Source organism: Chlorocebus sabaeus, chromosome 10, assembly GCF_047675955.1.
Source record: "Chlorocebus sabaeus isolate Y175 chromosome 10, mChlSab1.0.hap1, whole genome shotgun sequence".
NCBI classification, from domain to species: Eukaryota; Metazoa; Chordata; class Mammalia; order Primates; family Cercopithecidae; genus Chlorocebus; species Chlorocebus sabaeus.
The window spans coordinates 106174075-106198277 of NC_132913.1; the positions used below are offsets into that span (position 1 = coordinate 106174075).

Genomic DNA, 24203 nt, shown 5'->3' on the forward strand with positions numbered 1-24203 from the left:
AATATGGATGGACCCTGGTTTATTATTCCCTTATTCCCTTAGACTGACTTTATAATCTTTTCCTTTTTAAAATTATTACAAACCATGCTGCAGTGGACATCTTTCTAAGTATGTCTTTATGCACACATGCCAGTGTTCTCCAAGAGACTCTTCAAGACCCCTCACGGACTGCCAGCTGTACCTTTTTTAGCAGGTGACTGAAGATTTACATCTGTGCTAAAGCAGTCCTTGGCTCCTTGCAGTTACTTCATGATTCCCCATGGTTTCTACTGGTTGGGATCTACTACCTTAGACTTACACACTACTCCTGACCCCTTCCACTCCCCTCTGCCTCAGGAGCCAGACAGTGACAATGAGTGGCAGCACCTGCTGGAGACCATTGAGCCTGTGCATATTCAACTGAAGGCTCCTCTCACCTTGCTGTGCAATCCTGACTTCTGCCAGCGCATCCAGAGTCAGCTGCATGAGGCTGGAGGGCAGGTAATGGGCAGAAAAACACTGTGGATGGGATCAAGACTATTTTCACAGATGGAGCGCTGAAATACGCTGACTTCAGGAAAAAGAGAAAGTTTGTCCTTTTCTAATTCTTCAATCTGTCTGCTTAGTTTGAGGAGGTTTGCCAGCCTCATTTAGTAACACAGAAAGAGCAGCCCTCGGGTTTCTGTTTCTGAAGGGAAGAATACCTACTAGAACAGGGATCAGACTTTTTCGATGATAAATATTTTAGGCATTGTGAGCCAATAGGCAAAAATGGAGGATATTATGTTAAGTACTTACATAATGAGGGAAAACACATTTTCACTAATTTTTTATTGATGAAATTATAAATAACAATTGCATATACAATATTTTGTACTACGGGTACACTAGTGAGAAGAATAAGGTTATTTTGCAGGGGTATGGGGAATGACATTTTGCTTAATTAGCATTCAAAGTTAGTGCAAAGTTAGTGTTCCCTCCTGCAAAACCTTACTTTGCTCGTCTGAAACACAGTACTTTTCCTTCCTGGGTACTCGCTAAACTATGTTGCCTGTATCACTTTATTCAGGTATGATTTTTGTATAAGATTTATACTTTTTTGATGTATGATAAATGATTTTTAGTAAATTTGCCAATTTTAAAACTGTTATCATAGTTCAGTTTTAGAACATTTTTATCACCCCAATAAAATCCCTCATACCCATTTTCATTTTTTTGTTTTTTTTGAGACAGAGTCTCGCTCTGTTGCCCAGGCTGGAGTGCAATGGCACGATCTCAGCTCACTGCAACCTCTGTCCCCCGAGGTTTAAGCAGTTCTCTGCCTCAGCTTCCAGAATAGCTGGGATTACAGGCTCGTACCACCATACCCAGCTAATTTTTTGTATTTTTAGTAGAGATGGGGTTTCACCATCTTGGCCAGGCTGGTCTTGAACTCCTGACCTTGTGATCCACCCTCCTTGGCCTCCCAAAGTGCTGGGATTACAGGCATGAGCCACTGTGCCCGGCATCTTTTTTTTTTTTTTGGTAAATATTTGAGATGGGGTCTTACTCTGTCACCCAGGCTGGAGTGTAGTGGCATGATCTCGGGTCACTTCAGCTTCCGCCTCCCTGGTTCAAGGGATTCTCGTGTCTCAGCATCTCAAGTAGCTGAGATTACAGGCATGTACCACCACACTTAGCTAATTTTTTGTATTTTTTGTAGAGATGAGGTTTCACCATGTTGCCCAGGCTGGTCTGGAACTCCTGGGCTCAAATAATCCTCCCACCTTGGCCTCCCAAAGTGCTGGGATTATGGGTGTGAGCCACTGCCCCCAGCCCCCATTTAGTTAATCATCATTCTCCTTTTTATAGCTGGTTATTATTCTGTTACATAGATATATCACATTTTGTTTATCTACTCACCAGTTGATTAGACATTGATGTATTGGGTTGTTGCCACTTTTTGGCTTTTATGAATAATTCTGCTACGAACATTCACAAGCAAGTCTATGTATGGATATATATATATATATTTTTTTTTGAGACGGAGTCTCGCTCTGTTGCCCAGGCTGGAGTGCAGTGGCCAGATCTCAGCTCACTGCAAGCTCCGCCTCCCGGGTTTACGCCATTCTCCTGCCTCAGCCTCCCGAGTAGCTGGGACTACAGGTGCCTGCCAACATGTCTGGCTAGTTTTTTGTACTTTTTAGTAGAGATGGAGTTTCACCGTGTTAGCCAGGATGGTCTCGATCTCCTGACCTGGTAATCCGCCCGTCTCGGCCTCCCAAAGTGCTGGGATTACAGGCTTGAGCCACCGCGCCCGGCCTGGATATATGTTTTTATTTTCCTTGGGTAACTACATAGGAGTAGAATTGCTGGTCATATGGTAAATTTATATTTAACATTTTAAGAAACTGCTGAACTATTTTCCAAAGTGGCTGTACTGTTTTACATTCCCACCAGTATTATATGAGGGTCCTTGTTTCTTCACATCCTTGTCAATACTTTTTATTGTCTAACTTTTTAACTGTAGCCATTCTAGTAAGTGTGAGGGAGTATCTCATTGTTATTTTAATTTACATTCCACTAATGATGAATGTTGAACATGTTTTTGTGGCTTATTCACCATTTGTATATTTTCTTTCTGAAATATCTCAAGTCTTTTGCTCAGTTTTTAATTTGGTTGTTTGTATTATTGAGTTGTATAAGACTTCTTTGTATATTCTCAACATAAGACCTTTATCAGATGGGTGATTTGCAAATATTTTCTCCCAGTCTGTGGTTTGTCTTTTCATTCCTTCTCATAAGAGTGTCTTTTGAAGCAAAAATGTTGAATTTTGATTAAGTTCAGTTACTGTTTTTTCCCTTTGTGGTCTGTGCTTTTGATGTTGTGTATACGAAATCTTTTCCAAATGCAAGGTCTTAAAGATTTTCTCTTTTCCTAAAAGTTTTATAGTTTTAGCTCTTACATTTAGGTTTTTGACCCATCCTGAGCTAATTTTTGTGTATAATGTGAGGAAAGGATCTAAGTTGATTGGTTTTGCATGTGGGTATATAATTGTCCTGGCACCATTTGTTGAAAAGAACTCTCCTTTCCTTATTGAATTGGCTTGGCACTTTGCACTTGTCTTTTGGCACTAACAGGTTTTCTTCCTAGTGTTGGATAACTTGCAGTGTGGGGAGTCGGACTGAAAGCTCTGCCTTTAGGGATAAGACTCCCTCTGGTGGAATTCCAGCTGCACTACTCATTAGCTGTGTGATCTTTGACTGCTTCTTTGACCTATGTAGAAGCTTCAGTTTCTTCATCTATAAAATGGCTAATTCTATTTATTTCACAGTTATTGTAAATACTAAGTGAGCAAATGCCATCATTTAGAAAAGCTAATGGCATATTATAAAATACTTGGTGTAAATGTTCTTCTTTTGAAGAATAACCATTTAAAAATATAATACTGGCCAGGCATGGTGGCTTACGCCTAGAATCCTAGCACTTTGGGAAGCCGAGATGGGCAGATCACTTGAGGTCAGGAGTTTGAGGCCAGCCTGGCCAACATGGTGAAATCCCATCTCTACCAAAAATACAAAAGTTAGCTAGGCGTGGTGGTGAGCATCTGTAATCCCAGCTACTTGGGAGGCTGAGGCAGAAGAATCGCTTGAACCCAGGAGGCAGAGGTTGCAGTGAGCCAAGATCACGCCATTACACTCCAGCCTGGAGGACAAGAGTGAAACTCTGTCTCGAAAAATAAATAAATAAATAATAAAAAGATAATACTATCCTTAGCATGCAGGCTGTATACAAATAAGTGTTAGGCTAGATTTGACCTGTGAGTCATAGTTTGTCAACCCTGATCTAGAATTGAATAATGTTGTTTTGTCTTTTTATGGTTGAATAATATTGTTTTATATGCATTGTTTTGAATTTTCAGAAGCATGTGCAGTGCACATGTTTTTTGTTTTTAAGGTAAAGGGCTGGAGAAGGGAGGGAGCAGATGGGAATGGCACTTAGTGTGACAGAGATCCTGAGGAGAGGCCCCTACCCCCTGGTCACTGGTGTTCTGTGTCAGGTAACCTGACCATCTATTGTCTTCTTCCCTGGTACAGTCCCCCTGTTTCCCTGCTTTTCTTCTCTGTGTTTTAGACTTGCAAAGAAAGGAATGCAAGCATTTGGTCTGCTTTGCCAGCTCCTTGGGGATACATGGTATATGTAGCTCTCCTTCTTTTACTTCTGAAAATATCAATCATTGCTTCTTTCCCTCATGTCACCCAGATCCTGAAAGGCATCCTGGAGGGTGCTTCCCACATCCTGCCTGCATTCCGGGTCCTAAGCAGTCTTCTCTCCAGCTGCAGTGACTCTGTTGCCTTGTATTCCTTCTGCCGGGAGGCAGGGCTTCCTGGGCTGCCGCTCAGTCTACTCAGGCACAGTCAGGAGAGCAACAGCCTCCAGCAGGTAAGCACCAGGACAGGAGCCTCTGAAGACTCACAGAGGTTCTTTTTCTTGGAGTTCTCTCATTCAGATTGCCATCTGTCTTTGGTCTGACTGCCTTTTATTTTCTTTCCTCCTCTTTCTAGTTAATAACCTATTAATTGCAAACTCTAATGCCTTCTGGGCCGGGCAGATAATGTCAGCTGTGAAGTAGGCTATGCATGTGACTATATGAGTAGTGGGGAATAGGATGAACTAGAGTTCACATGCCTACTCTAAATAGAGTAGAGGCATCCTTTCCTCAGCCTCCAGCCCATTGTTGCCACAGGGAAATATGGGCCTTGTATTGCCAGATCTTCTAGTTTTCTAAGAAAAGGTGGAAACCCAAATTTTTATGTGTAATTTTTAAATATTTAGAGCACTGTGTTTTGAGATGTTAGATCCTAGGCTTCATTGACCTGATCTTACAGAGCAGAGTACTAAAATTCAAAGATAATTCATACACAGTTACTAATTTGTAAATGGTCACAGAGATAACAAGTGGAAGAGCTGGGACAGAGATTCAGTGTGTTTGGGGCCAAACCTCTACTTCCCCCTTCTGTGTCCTACTGTAGCTGGGCTGAGAGGATGGGGAATATTTCAGAGTCAGTGTAAATACTTAATAGGGCCTAGGCTGAGGCAGGTGGAAAGCTGCACTTTGTTGATGAGTATTAATCTTGGGTGGTTTTAAGGAATTTAGAGAAAAAGATTTTTGAAAAATAGAACCTCCTATACTCCAAAGTGCTATTCAGGCCAAACAAGACACATTTAATCCAGGCTGTTTACAGCCCATTGGCAGATTCTCTGTTACCCCTAGAACTCTCTCTCTGCCTATACTTCTCTTCTGTCCCTTTCTGTTTGATCAACTTGACTGGGTCTCTATAGACCCTTTCTACTGTTTTTTCTATTCTTTGTTTCCATCCTCCACATTGCCCTTCCTCTCTTCTCCTTTTCCTGGGCAGCAATCTTGGTATGGGACTTTCTTACGGGACCTGATGGCTGTGATTCAGGCCTACTTTGCCTGTACCTTCAATCTGGAGAGGAGCCAGACAGGTGACAGGTAGGATAAGAGGTGCTTTTGCACTGTTGGCAAGTTTCGCTTCTGTTTCTACCCCGTGTGCCCTTCCCATTTAGGAACAGGCCAAGTATGAAGAAGCTGTGATTTGTTACAGGTTTAGGAATCAGCTGAGTGGCCACTCATAGTCCTTTTAAGGACCCTAAGACAGCTCCAACTTGGCCTCAAGACTTACAGGTTCTAAGAGTCAGCAGTCACCATGGTCCTAAAATGGAAAGGTCAAGATGTAAATAACATGTTCCAGGAAGCCAAGTGGGTTAAAGAAAGAAAGAAAAAAAAATATGTGAATAACCTAGATAAAATGTCAAAGAAGGGGCTTGGAGGGTGTCTCTCTCTGTGTGTGTGTGTGTGTGTGTGTGTGTGTGTGTGTGTGTGTGGCAAGGGAGAAGGGAGAACGTTCTGATGTGTCCCTTTGCAGAGATTCTCCTACCTGCCCAGAACTGACCGATTCACCACATCCAGGCTTTTAGTAGAGAGGTAAGAAATCATGGGCTTATTTTCCAACCCCAGCCTACAGGTATTTCAGGAGGCTGCCAACCTCTTTCTGGACCTGTTGGGGAAACTTCTGGCCCAACCAGATGACTCTGAGCAGACTTTGCGGAGGGACAGCCTCATGGTAATCTGCTCCCGCTTCCAGATTTCTGTATCTCCTCTCTTTCCCCGTGTTTCTCCCATCCCCTTTCTTACGACTATGTAGGGTCAGATCAAGTTAATCCAACAAACATTTGTTGAATTCTCACCATGCCATATGCCATGTGAGTAAGAAAAAGTGCCTGCCTTCAAGGGACTAGGGATAATTTAATAGGGGAGAGGTAAAGGGATTAGGGACAACAGTGAAAAGTACATTGGAACTTTGCATATAATACAAGAGCACCACTGTATTTTATGAAGAAGATGCAATACCACTGAAGAAGATGCAGTTAACACTATTTGGAGCATCATAGAAGAAATCTCGAAGAAGGAAATCATCTCTGCTAGCATCTGAAGAATACATTGCAGTTTGCCACATAAATGAGGCACAAAGTAGAAATTCTATACAGAAGGAGTAACATATATAAAGGCCCAGAGGCTTTAAACAGTTTGGCATATTTCAGGAGACCATAAAAAGAACTACTTCTTCTTGAAAAAACTTGCAGATCATCTAGTATTGTCTAACCTCATTTGTCCTGAGGATTAGTAAACTATTCAGTTCTTTTCCCTAGATCCTGGAGGTAAGGGACAGGAGAATGGAGGATTGAATGAGAAAGTAGCTGTATTCTGATTAACCTCAGAGGAGAGAGAGAGGAATATATATGTGTAAGGAAGTAAATAATTGCCTGGTCATTGTTAAAACTGGTAATTGGGAACATAAATCTGGACTACTTCCTGCCTTTAGCTAGCATTCACTCAAACTTTCCTGGTCTGAGATCCTGTTTTCCTGTTTTAATATCCCTCACCCTTTCAAGTCAGAAAGCTTTTACTGTCTAACCTAAATTTTGGCCAGCAGTGACTCGTGTTATTGGCCAGCACTTCTCATGTCAAGTGCTATGAATAGAATGGGGAGTTGGAATAATTACCTCCTGAAATTCTGAATCAATAGGACTGAGTTGGGAGGGACCCAGGAATCCCTAGGATTTCTCCTTTCCTTCCCTTTCCCTTTCCCTTTCCCTTTCCCTTTCCCTTTCCCCTTCCCTCTCCCCTTCCCTCTCCCCTTCCCTCTCCCCTTCCCTCTCCCCTTCCCTCTCCCCTTCCCTCTCCCCTTCCCTCTCCCCTTCCCTCTCCCCTTCCCTCTCCCCTTCCCTCTCCCCTTCCCTCTCCCCCTCCCTCTCCCCTCCCCCTCCCCCTCCCCCTCCCCCTCCCCTCCCCTCCCCTCCCCTCCCCTCCCCTCCCCCCTCCCCCCTCCCCCCCCTCCCCTCCCCTCCCCTCCCCTCCCCTCTCCTCTCCTCTCCTCTCCTCTCCTCTCCTCTCCTCTCCTCTCCTCTCCTTTTTTTGAGACAGAGTCTCTCTCTGCCACCCAGGCTAGAGTGCAGTGGCGTGATCTTGACTCACTGCAACCTCCACCCTCCGGGCTCAAGCAATACTCCCACCTCAGCCTCCCAAGTAGCTGAGACTATGGGTGCACTCCACCAGGCCTGGCTATTTTTGTTTTGTATTTTTAGTAGAGACAGGTTTTGCCATGTTTCCCAGGTTGGTCTCAAACTTCTGAGCTCAAGCGATCCACCTGCTTCAGCCTCCCAATCCCCTATTGGGATTACAGGCATGAGCCATTGCACCTGACCACTAGGAATTCTCATACTCACAGTCTATAAAAAACACTTTGAGAAACATCATCTAGGGAGCAGCTGATCAGAGAATAGAAGGATTGACACCTAAAATTATTGTCCTTGAAGCATGAATGAAGGCAGTTATAATGCATTTTTGGTGTGAAGAATGCTTAAAATTAGACACGTGTTTGCTTGGGTTTTTGTCCTCTTTCCTCAGATCCTCAGGGTTTCTTGTTTTTTACACTAAGCCCAGTCTTCTGATGCCCTGATGCTACCTCTGCACTTGTCTCCTTTAGTGCTTTACTGTCCTGTGTGAAGCCATGGATGGGAACAGCCGGGCCATCTCCAAAGCCTTTTACTCCAGCCTGCTGACGACACAGCAGGTTGTCTTGGATGGGCTCCTTCATGGCTTGACAGTTCCACAGCTCCCTGTCCACACTCCCCCAGGTAACCTGAGTGGGGAAGGGAGGTTCTCTTGACTTCTTTGTTGCATAGCTCAGGTTCTGCTCTTTCTAGTGCCATCACCTAGATAGCACCTGGCATTTAGTAGGTGCTCAGTAAATAACTGTGAACTAAGAGGACGAATGGAGATCTGAGGGAAACAAACAGACTTCATCCTGCATTCTTCCCACTCCCTTAGGTTCCCTACTCCTGCTGCCATATCAGTGAGTACTGGTGCTGTTGTCTAGGGCAAGAGCCTCAGGCCTTTGGAGTCACTCCTTGCTTTTCTCCATAGGAGCCCCACAAGTGAGCCAGCCACTGCGAGAGCAGAGTGAGGATCTACCTGGAGCCATTTCCTCTGCCCTCGCAGCCGTATGCACTGCTCCTGTGGGACTGCCCGACTGCTGGGATGCCAAGGAGCAGGTCTGAGCTACAATTGCTTGTTCCTCTCATCCCTTCTGCCAGAGGAGTTGGGGAGGCTAGCCCCAGTTTTTCAGAAAGACAGAAAAACAAGCTTTTAAGCCCCTCCTTTAGTACTTCCAGAAACAGATGCTCCCACCCTGGGCCATTTGTAGAACGTGATATAGCCAGAATCCCAGAGCCCACGACCAGTTGGTGAGGGAGAGAGCACAGTGATAAACTGCCCAGGTGGTGGGGCAGCTGATCTGAAGCCTCCACTGATGCTTCCTCAAGGACTGAGGATCCAGCTTTCCTGATCCCTGTTGGTCAGTAATACTTTCCTCTGTACCTGGCTACACTGGGGCCAAACTATGCCATGACTTTTGGTTCTCTATTGGCGATGAAGACCGGGAATAAAATGGGGTCTGAGGTTTCTGGTGAATGGTGGGAAGAGTGACTAGGAAGAGACTGAGAGTCCTGATCATTTTGGACTTATGAGAGGGATAGGGTTGTAATAATGTGGATAGGATTGAGCCTTCAGGTACGTCTCTATAGGTCTGTTGGCATTTGGCAAATCAGCTAACTGAAGACAGCAGCCAGCTCAGGCCATCCCTCATCTCTGGCCTGCAGCATCCCATCCTGTGCCTGCACCTTCTCAAGGTAATTCTCTTAACTCCTGGCATCACAGCTTTATTTTTAACTCCCAGTACAGAGAGAGAAACAGAGAGACAGATCAAGAGAGGGGGACTAAGAGAGAGAGAGACTGAGAGAGACCAATTGAGAGAACCCCTTGGAAGACTCCTTTCTGCTTTTAAATCTGTTCAACTGAGAGGAACCCACTGTTAGCCAGTCCTCAGCAGAACTGAGAAGGGTCCCTGTCTCACTATCTCACAGCAAGAGGCAGAAGGGGGTTCTCTCACACTCCCAAGTGTGGGTACCAGATCTTTTGAGGAGCTGGCTGGTGTTTCAGCTGAGCCTTCAATCTTGGATCCCAGGGCCTGCTCTGCCTCACTGCCAGACTCCTTCCCTCTCTCTCAGGTTCTGTACTCCTGCTGCCTTGTCAGTGAGCGCCTGTGCTGTGTTCTAGGGCAGGAGCCCCTGGCCTTGGAATCCCTATTTGTGTTGGTTCAGGGCAAGGTAAGCCAGCAGCACAGGTGGGCTTCCCCCGGCGGCCCTACTGTCTCAACCAGAGGTTGTTCTGATATCTTAGGTTTCCTTTGTAGGTAAAGGTAGTGGATTGGGAAGAGTCTACTGAAGTGACACTCTACTTCCTCTCCCTTCTTGTCTTTCGGCTCCAAAACCTGCCTTGTGGGTAAGTCATAAAGTAGGGTGTCTCCACAGAAGTCTTCTAGCCACATAGCTAACCCTCACAAAGAATATGGAGAATGGTACCCTATAGCCTATCCTTAGGAGGAATTGGGATAGAGAGTGTGAAGCTTTCTCTACAAAGAACAGACCTAGACTCCCATCAACTTTGTGCCTTGGAGGCAGACATGCAGCCTAGGTGAAGAACGTCATGCAAGGGAGAGGGGAGGCCGCTTGCCAGCCTCCTTTAATACTGCTGCATCCCTTGATGTATCTCTTTATTCCAGAATGGAGAAGCTAGGCAGTGACGTTGCTACTCTCTTTACCCATTCGCATGTTGTCTCTCTTGTGGTAAGTTTTTAACCTTCACCCTTCTCCCCTTTTCTTTTTTTTTTTTTTTTTTTTTTTTTTTGAGACAGAGTCTGGCTCTGTCACCCAGGCTGGAGTGCAGTGGCCGGATCTCTGCTCACCGCAAGCTCCTCCTCCCGGGTTTACGCCATTCTCCTGCCTCAGCCTCCGGAGTAGCTGGGACTACAGGCGCCCGCCACCTCGCCCGGCTAGTTTTTTGTACTTTTTAGTAGAGACAGGGTTTCACCGTGTTAGCCAGGATGGTCTCGATCTCCTGACCTCGTGATCCGCCCGTCTCGGCCTCCCAAAGTGCTGGGATTACAGGCTTGAGCCACCGCGCCCGGCCCCTTCTCCCCTTTTCACCCTAGCATCTACCCCTTGTGGAAGTTGGGGAGTCACTATCCAATCTGCATGTTTCTGGAGGCATTCTTTTGGCAGAGACATAAATCCTCTCTGCTGTTCTGAATGCTATTTAGATTTGGACATTGTTCCTCCTCTTCTACCTCTCCCACAGAGTGCAGCAGCCTGCCTTTTGGGACAGCTTGGTCAGCAAGGGGTGACCTTTGATCTCCAGCCCATGGAATGGATGGCTGCAGCCACACATGCCTTGTCTGCCCCTGCAGAGGTGAGGCCCCCCAGGGAGGGCACAGACATGTTTTCTCTGAGTCAGACACTAGGACTGCATTCAAGGGGAAAAGACTGAAATGCTAGCAAGCCTGGAGTAAACTGAGGAATGGAAAAGGTATCAAGGAGCCCTTCCTTTTCTAGATTTGTTGCCAGATAATAGGCCCCTCTGGACCCAGATTGATGTGGACTTTAGATTTCTTTTTAATATGCAGGGCTTCTAGAGAGTGAGGGAGGGAAGGGAAGAGGAAGGATGACTAACCTGGGTTTTCTGAGTAGTGTGATAACCCTGCCTGCTTCATTCTCCTCCTCCAGAGGCTCATGCTCTTGGCAGAGTCCTTCCTAATGCATAATTTCTTCACCTCTGACTGCAGCTTCCACTCCGCTTTTCTCACTTGTTCTTCTTAACAGATGGAAAAGGTGGCTGACATCCTGTGAATTCTTCAGGAAATCAGTCCATTATGTAGGCTTCTTTCTGCTTTCTCATTTCCCAGGACTTTTCTTCCTTTCATTTTTAGACCCTTTGGAACTCATCTTTCCTTCATTTTGTAAAAAGAAGGATAGACTTTATAATCAAATTATTGTCATTCTTTTTTTTTTTTTTTTGAGATGGAGTTTCGCTCTTGTTGCCCAGGCTGGAGTACGATGGTGCGATCTTGGCTCACCACAACCTCTGCCTCCTGGATTCAAGTGATTCTCCTGCCTCAGCCTCCCGAGTAGGTGGGATTACAGGCATGCACCACCATGCCCAGCTAATTTTTGTATTTTTAGTAGAGATGGGGTTTCTCCAGGTTGGTCAGGCTGGTCTCGAGCTCCTGACCTCATGTGATCCACCCGCCTCGGCCTCCCAAAGTGCTGGGATTACAGGTATATACCACCATGCCTGGCTCATTTTTCTTGTACTTTTAGTAGAGATGGGGTTTCACCATGTTGGCCAGGCTGGTCTCGAACTCCTGATCTCAAGTGATCCACCTGCCTCTGCCTCCTAAAGTGCTGGGATTACAGGCATGAGCCACTGTGCCCGGCCTGTCATCCTTTATATTTGTAGAATTCTTCTTTTGTTTGTTTGTTTTTGAGACGGACTCTCACTCTGTTGCCAAGCTGGAGTGCAGTGGCATAATCTCGGCTCACTGCAACCTCTGCCTCCTGGGTTCAAGCAGTTCTTCTGCCTCAGCCTCCTGAGTAGCTGGGACAACAGGTGCGCGCCTCCATGCCCAGCTAATTTTTGTATTTTTAGCAGAGACGGCATTTCACCGTGTCGGCCAGGCTGGTCTTGAATTTCTGACTTCGTGATCCACCCGCCTCGGCCTCCCAAAGTGCTGGGATAACAGGCGTGAGCTACGACGCCAGCTGAATTCTTTATAATTTATAAAACATTTTCACATGTTATCCCACAACACACTTGAAAGATAGACACACCGATGTAATAATATTCGTCTGCTTTTTCTAGACTAAGTTAGCCTTCAGACAGGTTGTATCACTAGTGATAGCACTAACACTCATCCAGGAGTCTAAGTCAGAACTTTGGGAGTCATCAGTGACTGTTCTGTCTTCCCCATTATCCCCCATCCAAATGGTTCCCCCAGACCCCATATATTCTACCTTCCAGTTGACTCTCAAATCTGTTCCCTCCATGGCACCGTCACTGACCTGCCTTGGTTTAACGGCCACCCCATTCCTCTTAGGCACCTGCATTCTTCTTGTTTCTCTCTGACAGGTTCGGTTGACTCCACCAGGTAGTTGTGGATTCTATGATGGCCTCCTCATCCTTCTGTTGCAGCTCCTCACTGAGGTACAGATGCATCTTGGGATGGATGGGAAGTAAAGGGAGAGGAACTGGGCATTTTGGGGAGCCTCTGGACCAGAGGAATGAAGAAGCAACCCACAGCCTCCCCTCTCAAGCTACTGTGGCTGTGATAGCCGTGGAACTTCCCTGCCTGCCCTCAGTACCGACCCTTTGAAGGAAACCATTTGCTGCATCCCCTGGGATCCAGTAGGGGATAAAATGAATTCCCTGGGTTTCAGCAGACATACACATGAGTTGTGAGGTCAGAGGGTTAAGGTTTGACAAGAAAGTGAAATAAGACAACAGGGAAATACTAGGTGGGAAAGCAGAAGGAATTATTTCTGGGATTTCCTTTTCCTTGTAAGTCAGGGACAGGAATGAATAAAAGCATTCGAACTCCTGACTTCTGTCTTTCCCCTGGCCCTCTTTCACTTTTATCTCTAGCAGGGGAAGGCTAGCCTAATCAGGGATGTGGCCAGTTCAGAAATGTGGACCGTTTTGTGGCACCGCTTCTCCATGGTCCTGAGGCTCCCCAAGGAGGCATCTGCACAGGAAGGGGGGCTTTCGCTATCCAATCCACCAAGCCCAGAGCCAGACTGGACACTGATTTCTCCCCAGGGTATCTTTCTATCAGTATCCTTTTTGGGAGTGCATTGATCTCCAAGAGGAGGCAGCCCAGAACTGGGTTAACCCACAGAGGTTTCTTTTTTTTGCTTTTACCTGGGGACAGGAAGCGGTGTCTGCACTAGAGCTGCTCTAAGATGGGGAAGGGACTGAATAGGTGTAGCCCTGGGAACTGTGGGGAAGCGGGGGTATCTGGGCCTCTTGCCTGTTCCATTGGGTCTCTATTTTTGGTGTTCCCAGGCATGGCAGCCCTGCTGAGCCTGGCCATGGCCACCTTTACCCAGGAGCCCCAGTTATGCCTGAGCTGCCTGTCCCAGCATGGAAGTATCCTCATGTCCATCCTGAAGCATCTACTTTGCCCCAGCTTCCTGAATCAACTGCGCCAGGCGTGAGTTTGAGCTAGAAGAAGAGCCACAGAGTCAGCAATGGGGAGGGAGAGAGAAGGCAGGAAAGAAGTTACTGACAGATTGAGCTATGAAGCAAGAAAGATGAGATCAGGTTTAGGCTGGAAACCTAAGTACTGGCTGAGATTGTAGAACGGGAGCTGGGCAAAGGAATTGGAGGAGGGAGGGAGGAATGATAAAAGTTAAGTGAACAAGACCAAGTCTCTTCGACATTCCTCTCCTTAGGCCTCATGGGTCTGAGTTTCTCCCTGTCGTGGTGCTCTCTGTCTGCCAGCTCCTTTGCTTCCCCTTTGCGCTGGACGTGGATGCTGACCTCCTTATAGATATCTTGGCCGACCTCAGGGACTCAGAAGTTGCAGCCCATCTGCTGCAGGTACTTGGGCAGCTACCATGAAGGTGGGAGAGGAAGATAGCCAACCTTATATCCTCTAATTTACTTCCCAGCAGCTCCAGGGCTCTTCTAGGCCCTTGTAAGTGTGGAGCAGCTGGCTTGACTCAAAAGTTGGCATGGAGACAGTACTCAGACCTGCGCAGAGGCACATTGTGGGAGCTGGGTTGGTGCCTCCTTCTCTCCATCAGTCCGTCACCTGGTTCTGTTGGTGCTCACTGGGGAGAACATCCTACTCTAGGCACTGAAGACTCAGCTCCTTGGCCAGGAATCATGTTTCTGGCAATTCTTGGCATTGCACAGTGGGTCTTTGTTCTTTTGTTGTTTCTTTTTGTTTTTTTCACAGTGGGTCTTTGAAGGCAGAGACCGAGTCCTTGCAAAGTAAGGAATGATCTTGGAAAGAACCTGCTCTCTTAGGCTCCACATCGTATCTCATGTGGAGTGCTGTGGGGCGGGACTTCCAACTCTCTGTGGCATTTCTCACCATAGCTTGGCTTTTGTCTCTCCCAGGTTTTGGGCTTCTTTCTAGCTGCATATACTCTCCCTCTCCCTGAATCGTTTTACCTCCTGTTCTGTCAGGTCTGCTGCTACCATCTTCCGTTGACGCAAGTGGAGCTGCCCATCAGCCTCCTCACACGCCTGGCCCTCACGGATCCTACCTCTCTCAATCAGTTTGTGAACACAGTGGCTGCCTCCCCTAGAACCATCGTCTCGTTTCTCTCAGTTGCCCTCCTGAGTGACCAGCCACTGCTGACCTCTGACCTTCTCTCCCTGCTGGCCCATACTGCCAGGGTCCTGTCTCCCAGCTACTTGTCCTTTATCCAAGAGCTTCTGGCTGGCTCTGATGAATCTTATCGGCCCCTGCGCAGCTTCCTGGGCCACCCAGAGAATTCTGTGCGGGCACACACTTATAGGCTCCTGGGACACTTGCTCCAACACAGCGTGGCCCTGCGTGGGGCACTGCAGAGCCAGTCTGGACTGCTCAGCCTTCTGCTGCTTGGGCTTGGAGACAAAGATCCTGTTGTGCGGTGCAGTGCCAGCTTTGCTGTGGGCAATGCAACCTATCAGGCTGGTCCTCTGGGACCTGCCCTGGCAGTTGCAGTGCCCAGTATGACCCAGCTGCTTGGAGATCCTCAGGCTGGTATCCGGCGCAATGTTGCATCAGCTCTGGGCAACTTGGGACCTGAAGGGTTGGAAGAGGAGCTGTTACAGTGCCAAGTACCCCAGCGACTCCTAGAGATGGCATGTGGAGACCCCCAGCCAAATGTGAAGGAGGCTGCCCTCATTGCCCTCCGGAGCCTGCAACAGGAGCCTGGCATCCATCAGGTATACCCTACAGTGCTTATGAACCATGATGATCAGGGCCCCTATAGTTCACAACATTTATCTGAGATCATCTGTAGGGAATTGGAATCAGGACATCCAGAAACTTATGCCGTCTTTCTCCCAGGGACAGTGTCTTGGAGTGAGTTTTCCAATTACCATCTCCAGCCTTAGAGAAGGGAAGGGAGCTAGAAGAGGGCTCCAGTGGGCTGGGAAATGTCTGAGATCTCAAGGACCACAGTTGATCTCTTCTAGAGCTGTGCAGGAGGGAGATGAGGGAAGACTAAGAGATGCTGAGATAGAGTAGTTTTACTCTGTGTGCCACGAAGGTGCTGACTATTTTTTTAGACTTACCATGAGAAAAGCACGATGCTAAGCATTTTACCTTTATTTTCTGGTTTAAACTATTACCATCCTAATTTTGCAGATGACAAAACTGAGGTACAAATAATTTAATAACTTGTCCAAGTTACAAGGACAGTGTGTAGGATTGGGCTTTTGAACTCAGAAGTCTGAGTCTAGACCCCATTCTCTTAACCACTACTTTATCCTGCCTCTTCTGCGCAATTTTCTTTTTTCTTTTTTTTTCTGAGACAGAGTTTCACTCTTATTGTCCAGGATGGAATGCAATGGCGTGATCTTGGCTCACCACAACTTCCACCTCCCAGGTTCAAGCAATTCTCCTGCCTCAGCCTCTGGAGTAGCTGGATTACAGGCATGTGCCACCACGCCTGGTTAATTTTGTATTTTTAGTGGAGACAGGGTTTCTCCATGTTGGTCAGGCTGGTCTCAAACTCCCAACCTCATGTGATCCACCTGCCTTGGCCTCCCAGAGTGCTGGGATTACAGGTGTGAGCTGCTCTTTTTTTTTTTTTTGAGACTGAATCGCACTCTGTTTCCCAGGCCAAATTGCAGTGGTGCAATCTCAGCTCACTGTAGCCTTTACCTCCCAGGTTCAGGTGATTCTTGTGCCTCAGCCTCCACTGAGTAGCTGGGACTATAGGTGCCTGTCACCATGCCCAGCTAATTTTTGTATTTTTATTATATATTTATTTACTTTTTTTTTTTTTTTTGAGACGGGGTTTCTCTTTGTCTCCCAGGCTGGAATGCGGTGGCGCAATCTCGGCTCACTGCAAGCTCCGCCTCCTGGGTTCATGCAATTCTCCTGTCTCAGCCTCCCGAGTAACTGGGACTACAGGCGCCCGCCACCACGCCCGGCTAATTTTTTGTATTTTTTTAGTAGAGACGGGGTTTCACCATGTTAGCCAGGATGGTCTTGATCTCCTGACCTCGTGATCCGCCCTCCTTGGCCTCCCAAAGTGCTGGGATTACAGGTGTGAGCTACTGCGCTCAGTCTACTTATTTATTTTTAAGATGGAGTCTCACTCTGTCGCCCAGGCTGGAGTACAATGGCACGATGTTGGCTCACTGCAACCTCTGCCTCCCAGGTTCAAGCAATTCTCCTGTCTCAGCCTCCCAAGTAGCTGGGATTATAGGCACGCACCACCTTACCTGGCTAATTTTTGCGTTTTTAATGGAGACAAGGTTTCACCATGTTGGCCAGGCTGATCTCGAACTCCTGACCTCCTCAAACACCTGCCTCAGCCTCCCAAAGTGTTGGGAATACAGGTGTGAGCCACCCTGCCTGACTGCGATTTTCAGTATATAAACAGCCCAATAGGCCAGACTCTGTGAATTTTGCCTGTAATCCCAGCACTTTGGGAGATGGAGGTGGGCAGATTACTTGAGGTCAGGAGTTTGAGACCAGCCTGGCCAACATAGTGAAACCCTGTCTCTACTGAAAATACACAAATTAGCTGGGTATGGTGGCAGGTGCCTGTAATCCCAGCTTCTCGGGAGGTTGAGGCAAGAGAATCGCTTGAACCTGGGAGGAGGAGATTGCAGTGAGCTGAGATGATGCCTCTGCACTCCAGTCTGGGTGACATAGTGAGACTCTGTCTCTTAAAAAAAAAAAAAAAAAAAAAAAGCCCATTGGAAATCACACATATCTACATATGGTAATACAAATTATGACATCTCAAAGTGGTAGCATTGGGAAGTTCATGCAGAACAGAAATTTGAGAGGATGGTGAAGATCTTTTTTTTCTTTTTTTTTTTGAGACAGTCTTGCTTTGTTGCCCAGGCTGAAGTGCAGTGGCACGATCTTGGCTCACTGCAAGCTCCATCTCCCGGGTTCACGCCATTCTCCTTCCTCAGCCACCCAAGTAGCTGGGACTACAGGCACCTGCCACCATGCCCAGCTAATTTTTTGTATTTTTGTTTTTTTAGTAGAGATGGAGTTTCACCGTGATAGCCAGGATGGTCTCGATGTCCTGACCTCATGATCCCCCCGCCACGGCCTCCCAAAGTGTGGGATTACAGGCGTGAGCCACCTTGCCTGGCTGATGGTGAAGATCCTATAGGAATCTTGTTCAATCCATGGGGAAAATAATTAATGGGATTCTTGTTGGTAATGAGGTTAGAACCCACTGGTCTGCATTGAAGGCTGGGAATTAGACCTTTTGGCTTACTGTGAGTTACTGCTGCATTCATCAAGTCTTCCTGGGGACATGTATATGTGTCCTTAGTGCCTTGGTTTCATGGTCTATAACCAAAGAGAATGGAAGTAGACTTCTGGTCCTGATGATTCCTATATCCAAGGTTTCTCCTCTCCCATTCAGTCTATTCCAAGTCCTCAAGAGCCCATTTCCTTTTTCTTCCTCTTCTCAAGTGGGAATTCCTGGGTAAATGAAAGTCCTCTGCACCTGCCCCAGACACCACCATTTCTGAGCCTCATGTTCTGTTCTATCATCTGTTCTCTATCCTACAGGTACTGGTGTCCCTGGGTGCCAGTGAGAAACTAGCCTTGCTTTCTCTGGGGAATCAGTCACTGCCACGTAGCAGTCCTAGGCCTGCCTCCGCCAAACACTGCAGGAAACTCATTCACCTCCTGAGGCCAACCCATAGCACGTGATTCCAGATTCCTGTGGTCCAGCCTCCAACTTTGGTTGCCCTGCTATTGTCAACTCTTCCTTATTCTACTACAGAAGCCACCAACTCAACTGAGAGCTAAAGAGACTAGAAAAGAGATAGGCTGCCAACTCAACTGAGAACAAGAGACTAGAAGAGATTTATATATAAAGCTTCTTCCTTCTCCCAGATTCAGGATGTTTTTAACCAGTAAATTTTATTGCTATTGGTGCCAGAGAAGAGTCCTTTCTTCTCTACATCCAGGGGCCTTTTCTCCAATAATGTGCCTTTAACTCTAGGGACCTTCCTCATGGACCTTAGGCAAAAACCTCAACCTGAAAGATCTCTTCCTTTCTGGAGCTCCTTTAATCCTCCCAGCAGGTTTTTGCCTTAGCCTTGCTGGCCCCAGGACAGTGATGAAGACAGAGCCTGTCTCAGCTCTAGGCTGTGGGGATTAATGCCATCAGTCCCAGTTATTGAGGGATTCCTTAGCCCTTAGCCAACATTCCTATCTGTGGGTGGGTATGGAGAATGTATTTTTTTGGGTGTGTGTGTGTGTGTGTGTGTGTGTGTGTGTGTGTTTAATAGTTCTGTTCGTAAACTCTTTTAATAAAAATTGTGCCTCACCATACTTGAAGCTCCCAGGACAAGGGTTGGGAGGCTCAACCCCTCTTTTAGCTTCTATGTGGTGGTGTTGGAAGTGCTGGTGTCCTGTTCACACAAGATCCTGGTCTGGCAGCTTATTTCATATCATTTCTTGCCTTCCAATTTCCTCCTTCCTAGATGAACTATATTTGGTTACTTACTTTCAAGTCAAGGCCAGTGGAGCTGAAATAGGAAAGGGTAGGATTAAACGGAGCAGTAAATTAGGTTGCTCAGACTTAGTGACTAATTTTAATATTTAGTGGAGTTCTAATGTGTGGGGAATCCAAGCTGCTTTAGAAGGGTAGCTATTATAAAGATTGTGCAATTTACCAGAAAGGGCTTTTAGTCAGACCTGTTAGAATTATAATCTAATTGGAAGCATTGGAAAACCTTAACTCATTGGATGGCTTAGAACAAGCTTCCAGGGCCTTGATTTCTCCATCCATAAAATGAGGTTCCTTTCTGTCCTTCCTTAAATCCAGTTGTTTTAGAAATGAAAGACAAGTAAAGTGCCCTTATTTTTATAAGAAATTTTGTTTAACCCTCTTCTTCATTGTCCACTGTGTTTATACTTTAGCAAAAATAATATTTTTCTAGGGAGCACCATAATTTTCTCCTATCCAGATTATCTCAATTCAGTTGAATGTATATTTTTTGAGTCGATAGTATATAGTATCTGTATGCCAGATACTATTCTAGGTACAGGAGATAAAACAGTGCCCATGATAGAGTTCCATTCTGGTCAGGGAGATAGTGAAATTATTAAAAGAATAATATGTAGAAAGGTGATAAAAGCTATAAAAGCTATGGAGGAAAAATAAAGGAGGGAAAGGCGATGAGGAGTGCTGAGTTGGATGGTCAGGGTAGGCCTCACTAGAAGGTGACACTTGAGAAAAGACTCGAAGGAGGCGAGGGGAGTGAGTCGTGCACCTATTCTGGGGAAAAGCCAAGGCACTGAGATGAAAGCATGCCTGGCATACCTGAGGAGCTATGAGGAACCAGTATGGATGAAATGAGTTTAAGAAGGTGGAGAAGGCCGGGCGCAGTGGCTCAAGCCTGTAATCCCAGCACTTTGGGAGGCCGAGACGGGCGGATCACGAGGTCAGGAGATTGAGACCACCCTGGCTAACATGGTGAAACCCCGTCTCTACTAAAAAATACAAAAAAAAAAAAATAGCCGGGCGAGATGGTGGGCGTCTGTAGTCCCAGCTACTCAGGAGGCTGAGGCAGGAGAATGGCGTAAACCCGGGAGGCAGAGCTTGCAGTGAGCCGAGATCCGGCCACTGCACTCCAGCCTGGGCGACAGAGCGAGACTCCGTCTCAAAAAAAAAAAAAAAAAGGTGGAGCATAGTAGGAAATGAGACAGGAAGGTAATGGTGGGGGCCAGATGTTGCAGGCTTTTTAGACCTTGGTGAAGACTTGGGCTCTTACTTTGAATGGAGGATGCATCTATTGGAGGTTTTTGAACAGAGAATTACATGATCTACCTTGCATCCTAAAAGGATCACTCTTCATTCTGGTCTTGTGAATGTCTATGGGGAGTAGGGGAGAATGGGAAGTAGGATGAGCAGTTAGGAAGCTATTGTAATAATAATCCAGGCAAGAGACAATGGTGTCCTGGATGGCGACTGGGGTGATACCAATGGAGTGATAAAAAAGTAGTCAGATTTTAAATATATTTTGAACATGGAGCAAACAGGATTTCTTGACTGATTGGAGGTGGGGGTATGACCAAAAGAAAGCAGTCAAGGGTGACTCCAAGGTTTTTGGTCTGAGCAGTGGGAAGAATGGAATTGCCATTAACTGAAATGGAGAAGGCTAGCAGTGGAGTGGTAATGGGTGGGAACAAGTTCAATGTGAACATGTTGTCTTTCAGTTGGAAATTTTTGAACACACACACAGGTAGAGGATAGTTCAGTGTACTTCATCACTACTTGAGCAGCTACCATATCTATTCTTTTGTTACTCAGGTGTTTGTTTTTGAGGCAGGATCTCGCTCTGTCACCCAGGCTGGAGAGCAGTGGCTTGATCATGGCTCACTGTAGCCTCGACCTCTCAGGCTCAAGGAATCCTCCTACCTCAGCCTCCCAAGTAGCTGGGACTACAGGCGGGCAGATCACTTGAGACCAGGAGTTTGAGACCAGCCTGGCCAACATGGCAAAACTCCGTCTCTACCAGAAATACAAAAAGTAGCCGGGCATGGTGGTGCACGCTTGTAATCCCAGCTACTCGGGAGGCTGAGACATGCGCATCGCTTGAACGTGGGAGGCAGAGGTTGCAGTGAGCCCAGATCGTGCCACTGCACTCTGGCCTGGATGACAGAGCGAGACTATCTCAAAAAAAAAAAAGACTGGGCATGGTGGCTCATGCCTGTAATTCCAGCACTTTGGGAGGCTGAGGCGGGTGGATCACCTGAGGTCAAGAGTTGGAGACCAGCCTGGCCAACATGGTGAAACTACTAAAAATACAAAAATGAGCCAGGCATGGTGATGCATGCCCGTAATCCCAGGTACTCAGGAGGCTGAGACAGGAGAATCACTTGAACTTGAGAGGCAGAGGCTGCAGTCAGCCGAGATCATGCCACTGCACTCCAGCCTGGGCAACAGAATGAGACCCTGTCTCAAAAAAAAAAAAAAAAAAGAAAAGAGTTTAACAGGAGAAAAACCACGTTTATTGTTGTACATACGCATAAGTATCCTACAAAATATGAGACTCAAAGAAGGGTCAGATCTTCGAGGCTTATATAGCATCCTGGGCTACAGGAAGGAATAGGAGCTTGGGACTTCTGGGAGGTGGTGGAGACACAAGTTTTGGGATGGTGAGGGGAGGAATTCCATGGTGAATGAAAGTGGTCTTGTTCTGTAGATAAAAGTCTCTCAGGAAATAAAGTTATCTCACAGCAGCCCTCAGGAGAATAGGTGATTGTCTGGGCACAGTGTGAACCTCCAGTTTCCTCTGCTGTGATCTGAGTTCATTTTTCCCAGTTGATAATATTCTCAGGGAAAGGATTCATACCAGTTGAGTTCCTTTTGGAGGAACTCAGACACCCCCCCGACTGCATCTGCTATTACCTTGTGCCCTTTGTCCAACGTAATCAACATACCAAAGTGTCATATTTTGGGGTGGCATTTCCTAAACGCCATCAACCATATATGGTAATATTTACAAGTTCCTGGAATTAGGATACAGATACATCTTTTCTATGGGGGCCCACCATTCAGCTCCCTACAATAAGAGAATAAATAGTAGTTTTTTAACGTTGTCTATGCTCTATTTTTCTTTTCTTTTTTTTTTTTAAGAGAGGGGATTACCAGGGTGGAGCACAGTGGTGCAGTGTTAGCTCACTGTAGCCTCAAACTCCTGGACTCAAGCAGTCCTCCCACCTCAGCCTCTCAAATAGCTGGGAGTACAGACTTGAGCCATTGGGCCTACCACATCAGCTATGTTCTTAATGTTCCCAATCCTTATTCAGATTTTTCCATAGTCTTGACAACGAAGAATCTTGGGGTTCATAAATTTGAAAAGGAGAGCTTTATTTCTTATAAAGGGTTGCAGCCTGCAAGGTGGCCATTCTGACAGGCTAGGAAGTATAGTTTCTGGCAGAAGCTGATAGCAGGTACTTTGAGGGAGGGGTAAAGGGAACAGAAATTTACACACAGTGGGCTGGCTAAATATACATATTTAATAAGCTATAGGAGGAGTCATGATTATTTATGACAGAGATAAGTACATGCACAATTGAGCTTCATGCCTCTTCATGGGTTGCATATTCAAAAAATGGCTGCATTCACGTGATCCTAGGGAGCAGTTTTCAGCCCTTCTGATGTCAAAAGGTATAGCACAAGAAATGAAAACCCTCACTGTGCACCCTCCTCCAAAACCCATCTGGAGATGGTCAGTTTTAGGAAGGGGTGTATTGTGAAACTGATGAGCTTTCACTTTGAAACTGCAAAGACAGTCTGGGCAACATAAAGACCTTGTCTCTACAAAAAATTTTAAAATTGGCCAGGCGTGGTTGTTTGTGTCTGTCGTCTTAGCTGCTTGGGAGGCTCAGGTGGAGCACTGCTTCAGCCCAGGAGTTTGAGGCTGCAGTGAGCTGTGTTCATGCCACTGCACTCCAGCCTAGGTGACATAGTGAGATCCCTTCTCAAAAAAAAAAAAAAAAAAAAGGAAGAAAAGTGCAAAGAGTAGGGAGTCTGGTTCTGGCCTCTAAAACCAATGAATCATCCCTTTCTTGATTTCTAGAGCTGGTTTCTGCATACTCCTTAGGAAAGAATTCTGCTTAAAGGTTAATAAGGAAGGGGCATATTGAGGCATGTTGGACCTCCCATCTCATCATAGCCGCAAACTCAGTTTTTAAGGTTGCTCTAGCGTCCCCTTAGCCAAGGCGGGGTCCATTCAGTTGGTTGGGGCGGGACTTAGAATTTTTGTTTCTCAGTCTCAAAAATGTCATTTTACAGTTTGTTTGAATCAGGATCCAAACGAGCTGCACTCACTGCATTGGAATATATTTCTTTTTTTTTATTTCTGTTTTTTTCAAGATGGAGTCTTGCTCTGTTGCCCAGGCTGGAATGCAGTGGCACAATCTCGGCTCACTGCAACTTCTGCCTCCTGAGTTCAAGCTATTCTCCTGCCTCAGCCTCCTGAGTAGCTGGGGACTAGAGGTGTGCACCACCATGCCTGGCTAATTTTTGTATTTTTTGTTGGAGACGGGGTTTCACCATGTTGCCCAGGCTGGTCTTGAACTCCTGACCTCAAGTGATCCTCAGAGTGTTGGGATTACAAGTGTGAGACACTGCACCTGGCCAACATTTGAATATATTTCTTAAATCTCTTATAATCTAAAACATCTCCCCCCATTTTTATACCCTGAAATTGTTGAAGGAAGAAGAGGTCATTTGTTCTGTATATTGGCCCACATTCTGGATTTGTCTGATTGCTTTTTTGTAGTGTTATTCAGTTATTTCTCTTTCTTTCCTGTCAACTGGAAATTATAGCCAAAATTTGATTAGAGTCACTCAACTTTTTTTTTTTTTTTTTACAAAAATACACTATACTTCATAAATATTTCTGTGCAATTGCATCACATCAAGAAACACAATGCACAGCTGTTCCATGTTTCGTTATCTAAGATTCATTAGTACATATAGGTGATCTTCAGTGTACATCCTTCAGTGTAAAATTCTCCTGTAGATTATCTAATACTTTTAG

The 24203-nt window shown here is 46.1% G+C and overlaps 1 protein-coding gene across 4 annotated transcripts in view; it reads left to right on the forward strand.

Moving 5' to 3' along the window:
- Positions 1 to 19031, forward strand: part of STK36 (serine/threonine kinase 36) — a 31306-nt gene extending 12275 nt beyond the window's left edge. For 2 of the 4 annotated variants that reach the window (XM_007966304.3, XM_007966303.3), the window contains exons 11-27: positions 337 to 480; positions 4223 to 4402; positions 5380 to 5477; positions 6003 to 6108; positions 8032 to 8182; positions 8472 to 8599; positions 9131 to 9235; positions 9614 to 9712; positions 9799 to 9887; positions 10168 to 10231; positions 10743 to 10853; positions 12570 to 12644; positions 13083 to 13257; positions 13503 to 13650; positions 13892 to 14039; positions 14634 to 15380; positions 18208 to 19031. In XM_007966304.3, coding sequence (XP_007964495.3) covers positions 337 to 480; positions 4223 to 4402; positions 5380 to 5477; positions 6003 to 6108; positions 8032 to 8182; positions 8472 to 8599; positions 9131 to 9235; positions 9614 to 9712; positions 9799 to 9887; positions 10168 to 10231; positions 10743 to 10853; positions 12570 to 12644; positions 13083 to 13257; positions 13503 to 13650; positions 13892 to 14039; positions 14634 to 15380; positions 18208 to 18351 — 2712 coding nt within the window. In that variant the 3' untranslated portion in view covers positions 18352 to 19031. Of the gene's footprint in view, positions 1 to 336; positions 481 to 4222; positions 4403 to 5379; positions 5478 to 6002; positions 6109 to 8031; positions 8183 to 8471; positions 8600 to 9130; positions 9236 to 9613; positions 9713 to 9798; positions 9888 to 10167; positions 10232 to 10742; positions 10854 to 12569; positions 12645 to 13082; positions 13258 to 13502; positions 13651 to 13891; positions 14040 to 14633; positions 15381 to 15995; positions 16093 to 18207 lie in introns of all 4 variants that reach the window. The other 2 variants (XM_073020080.1, XM_007966305.3) reach the window with 2 other exon arrangements.
- The last annotated feature ends 5172 nt before the right edge of the window (positions 19032 to 24203 follow it).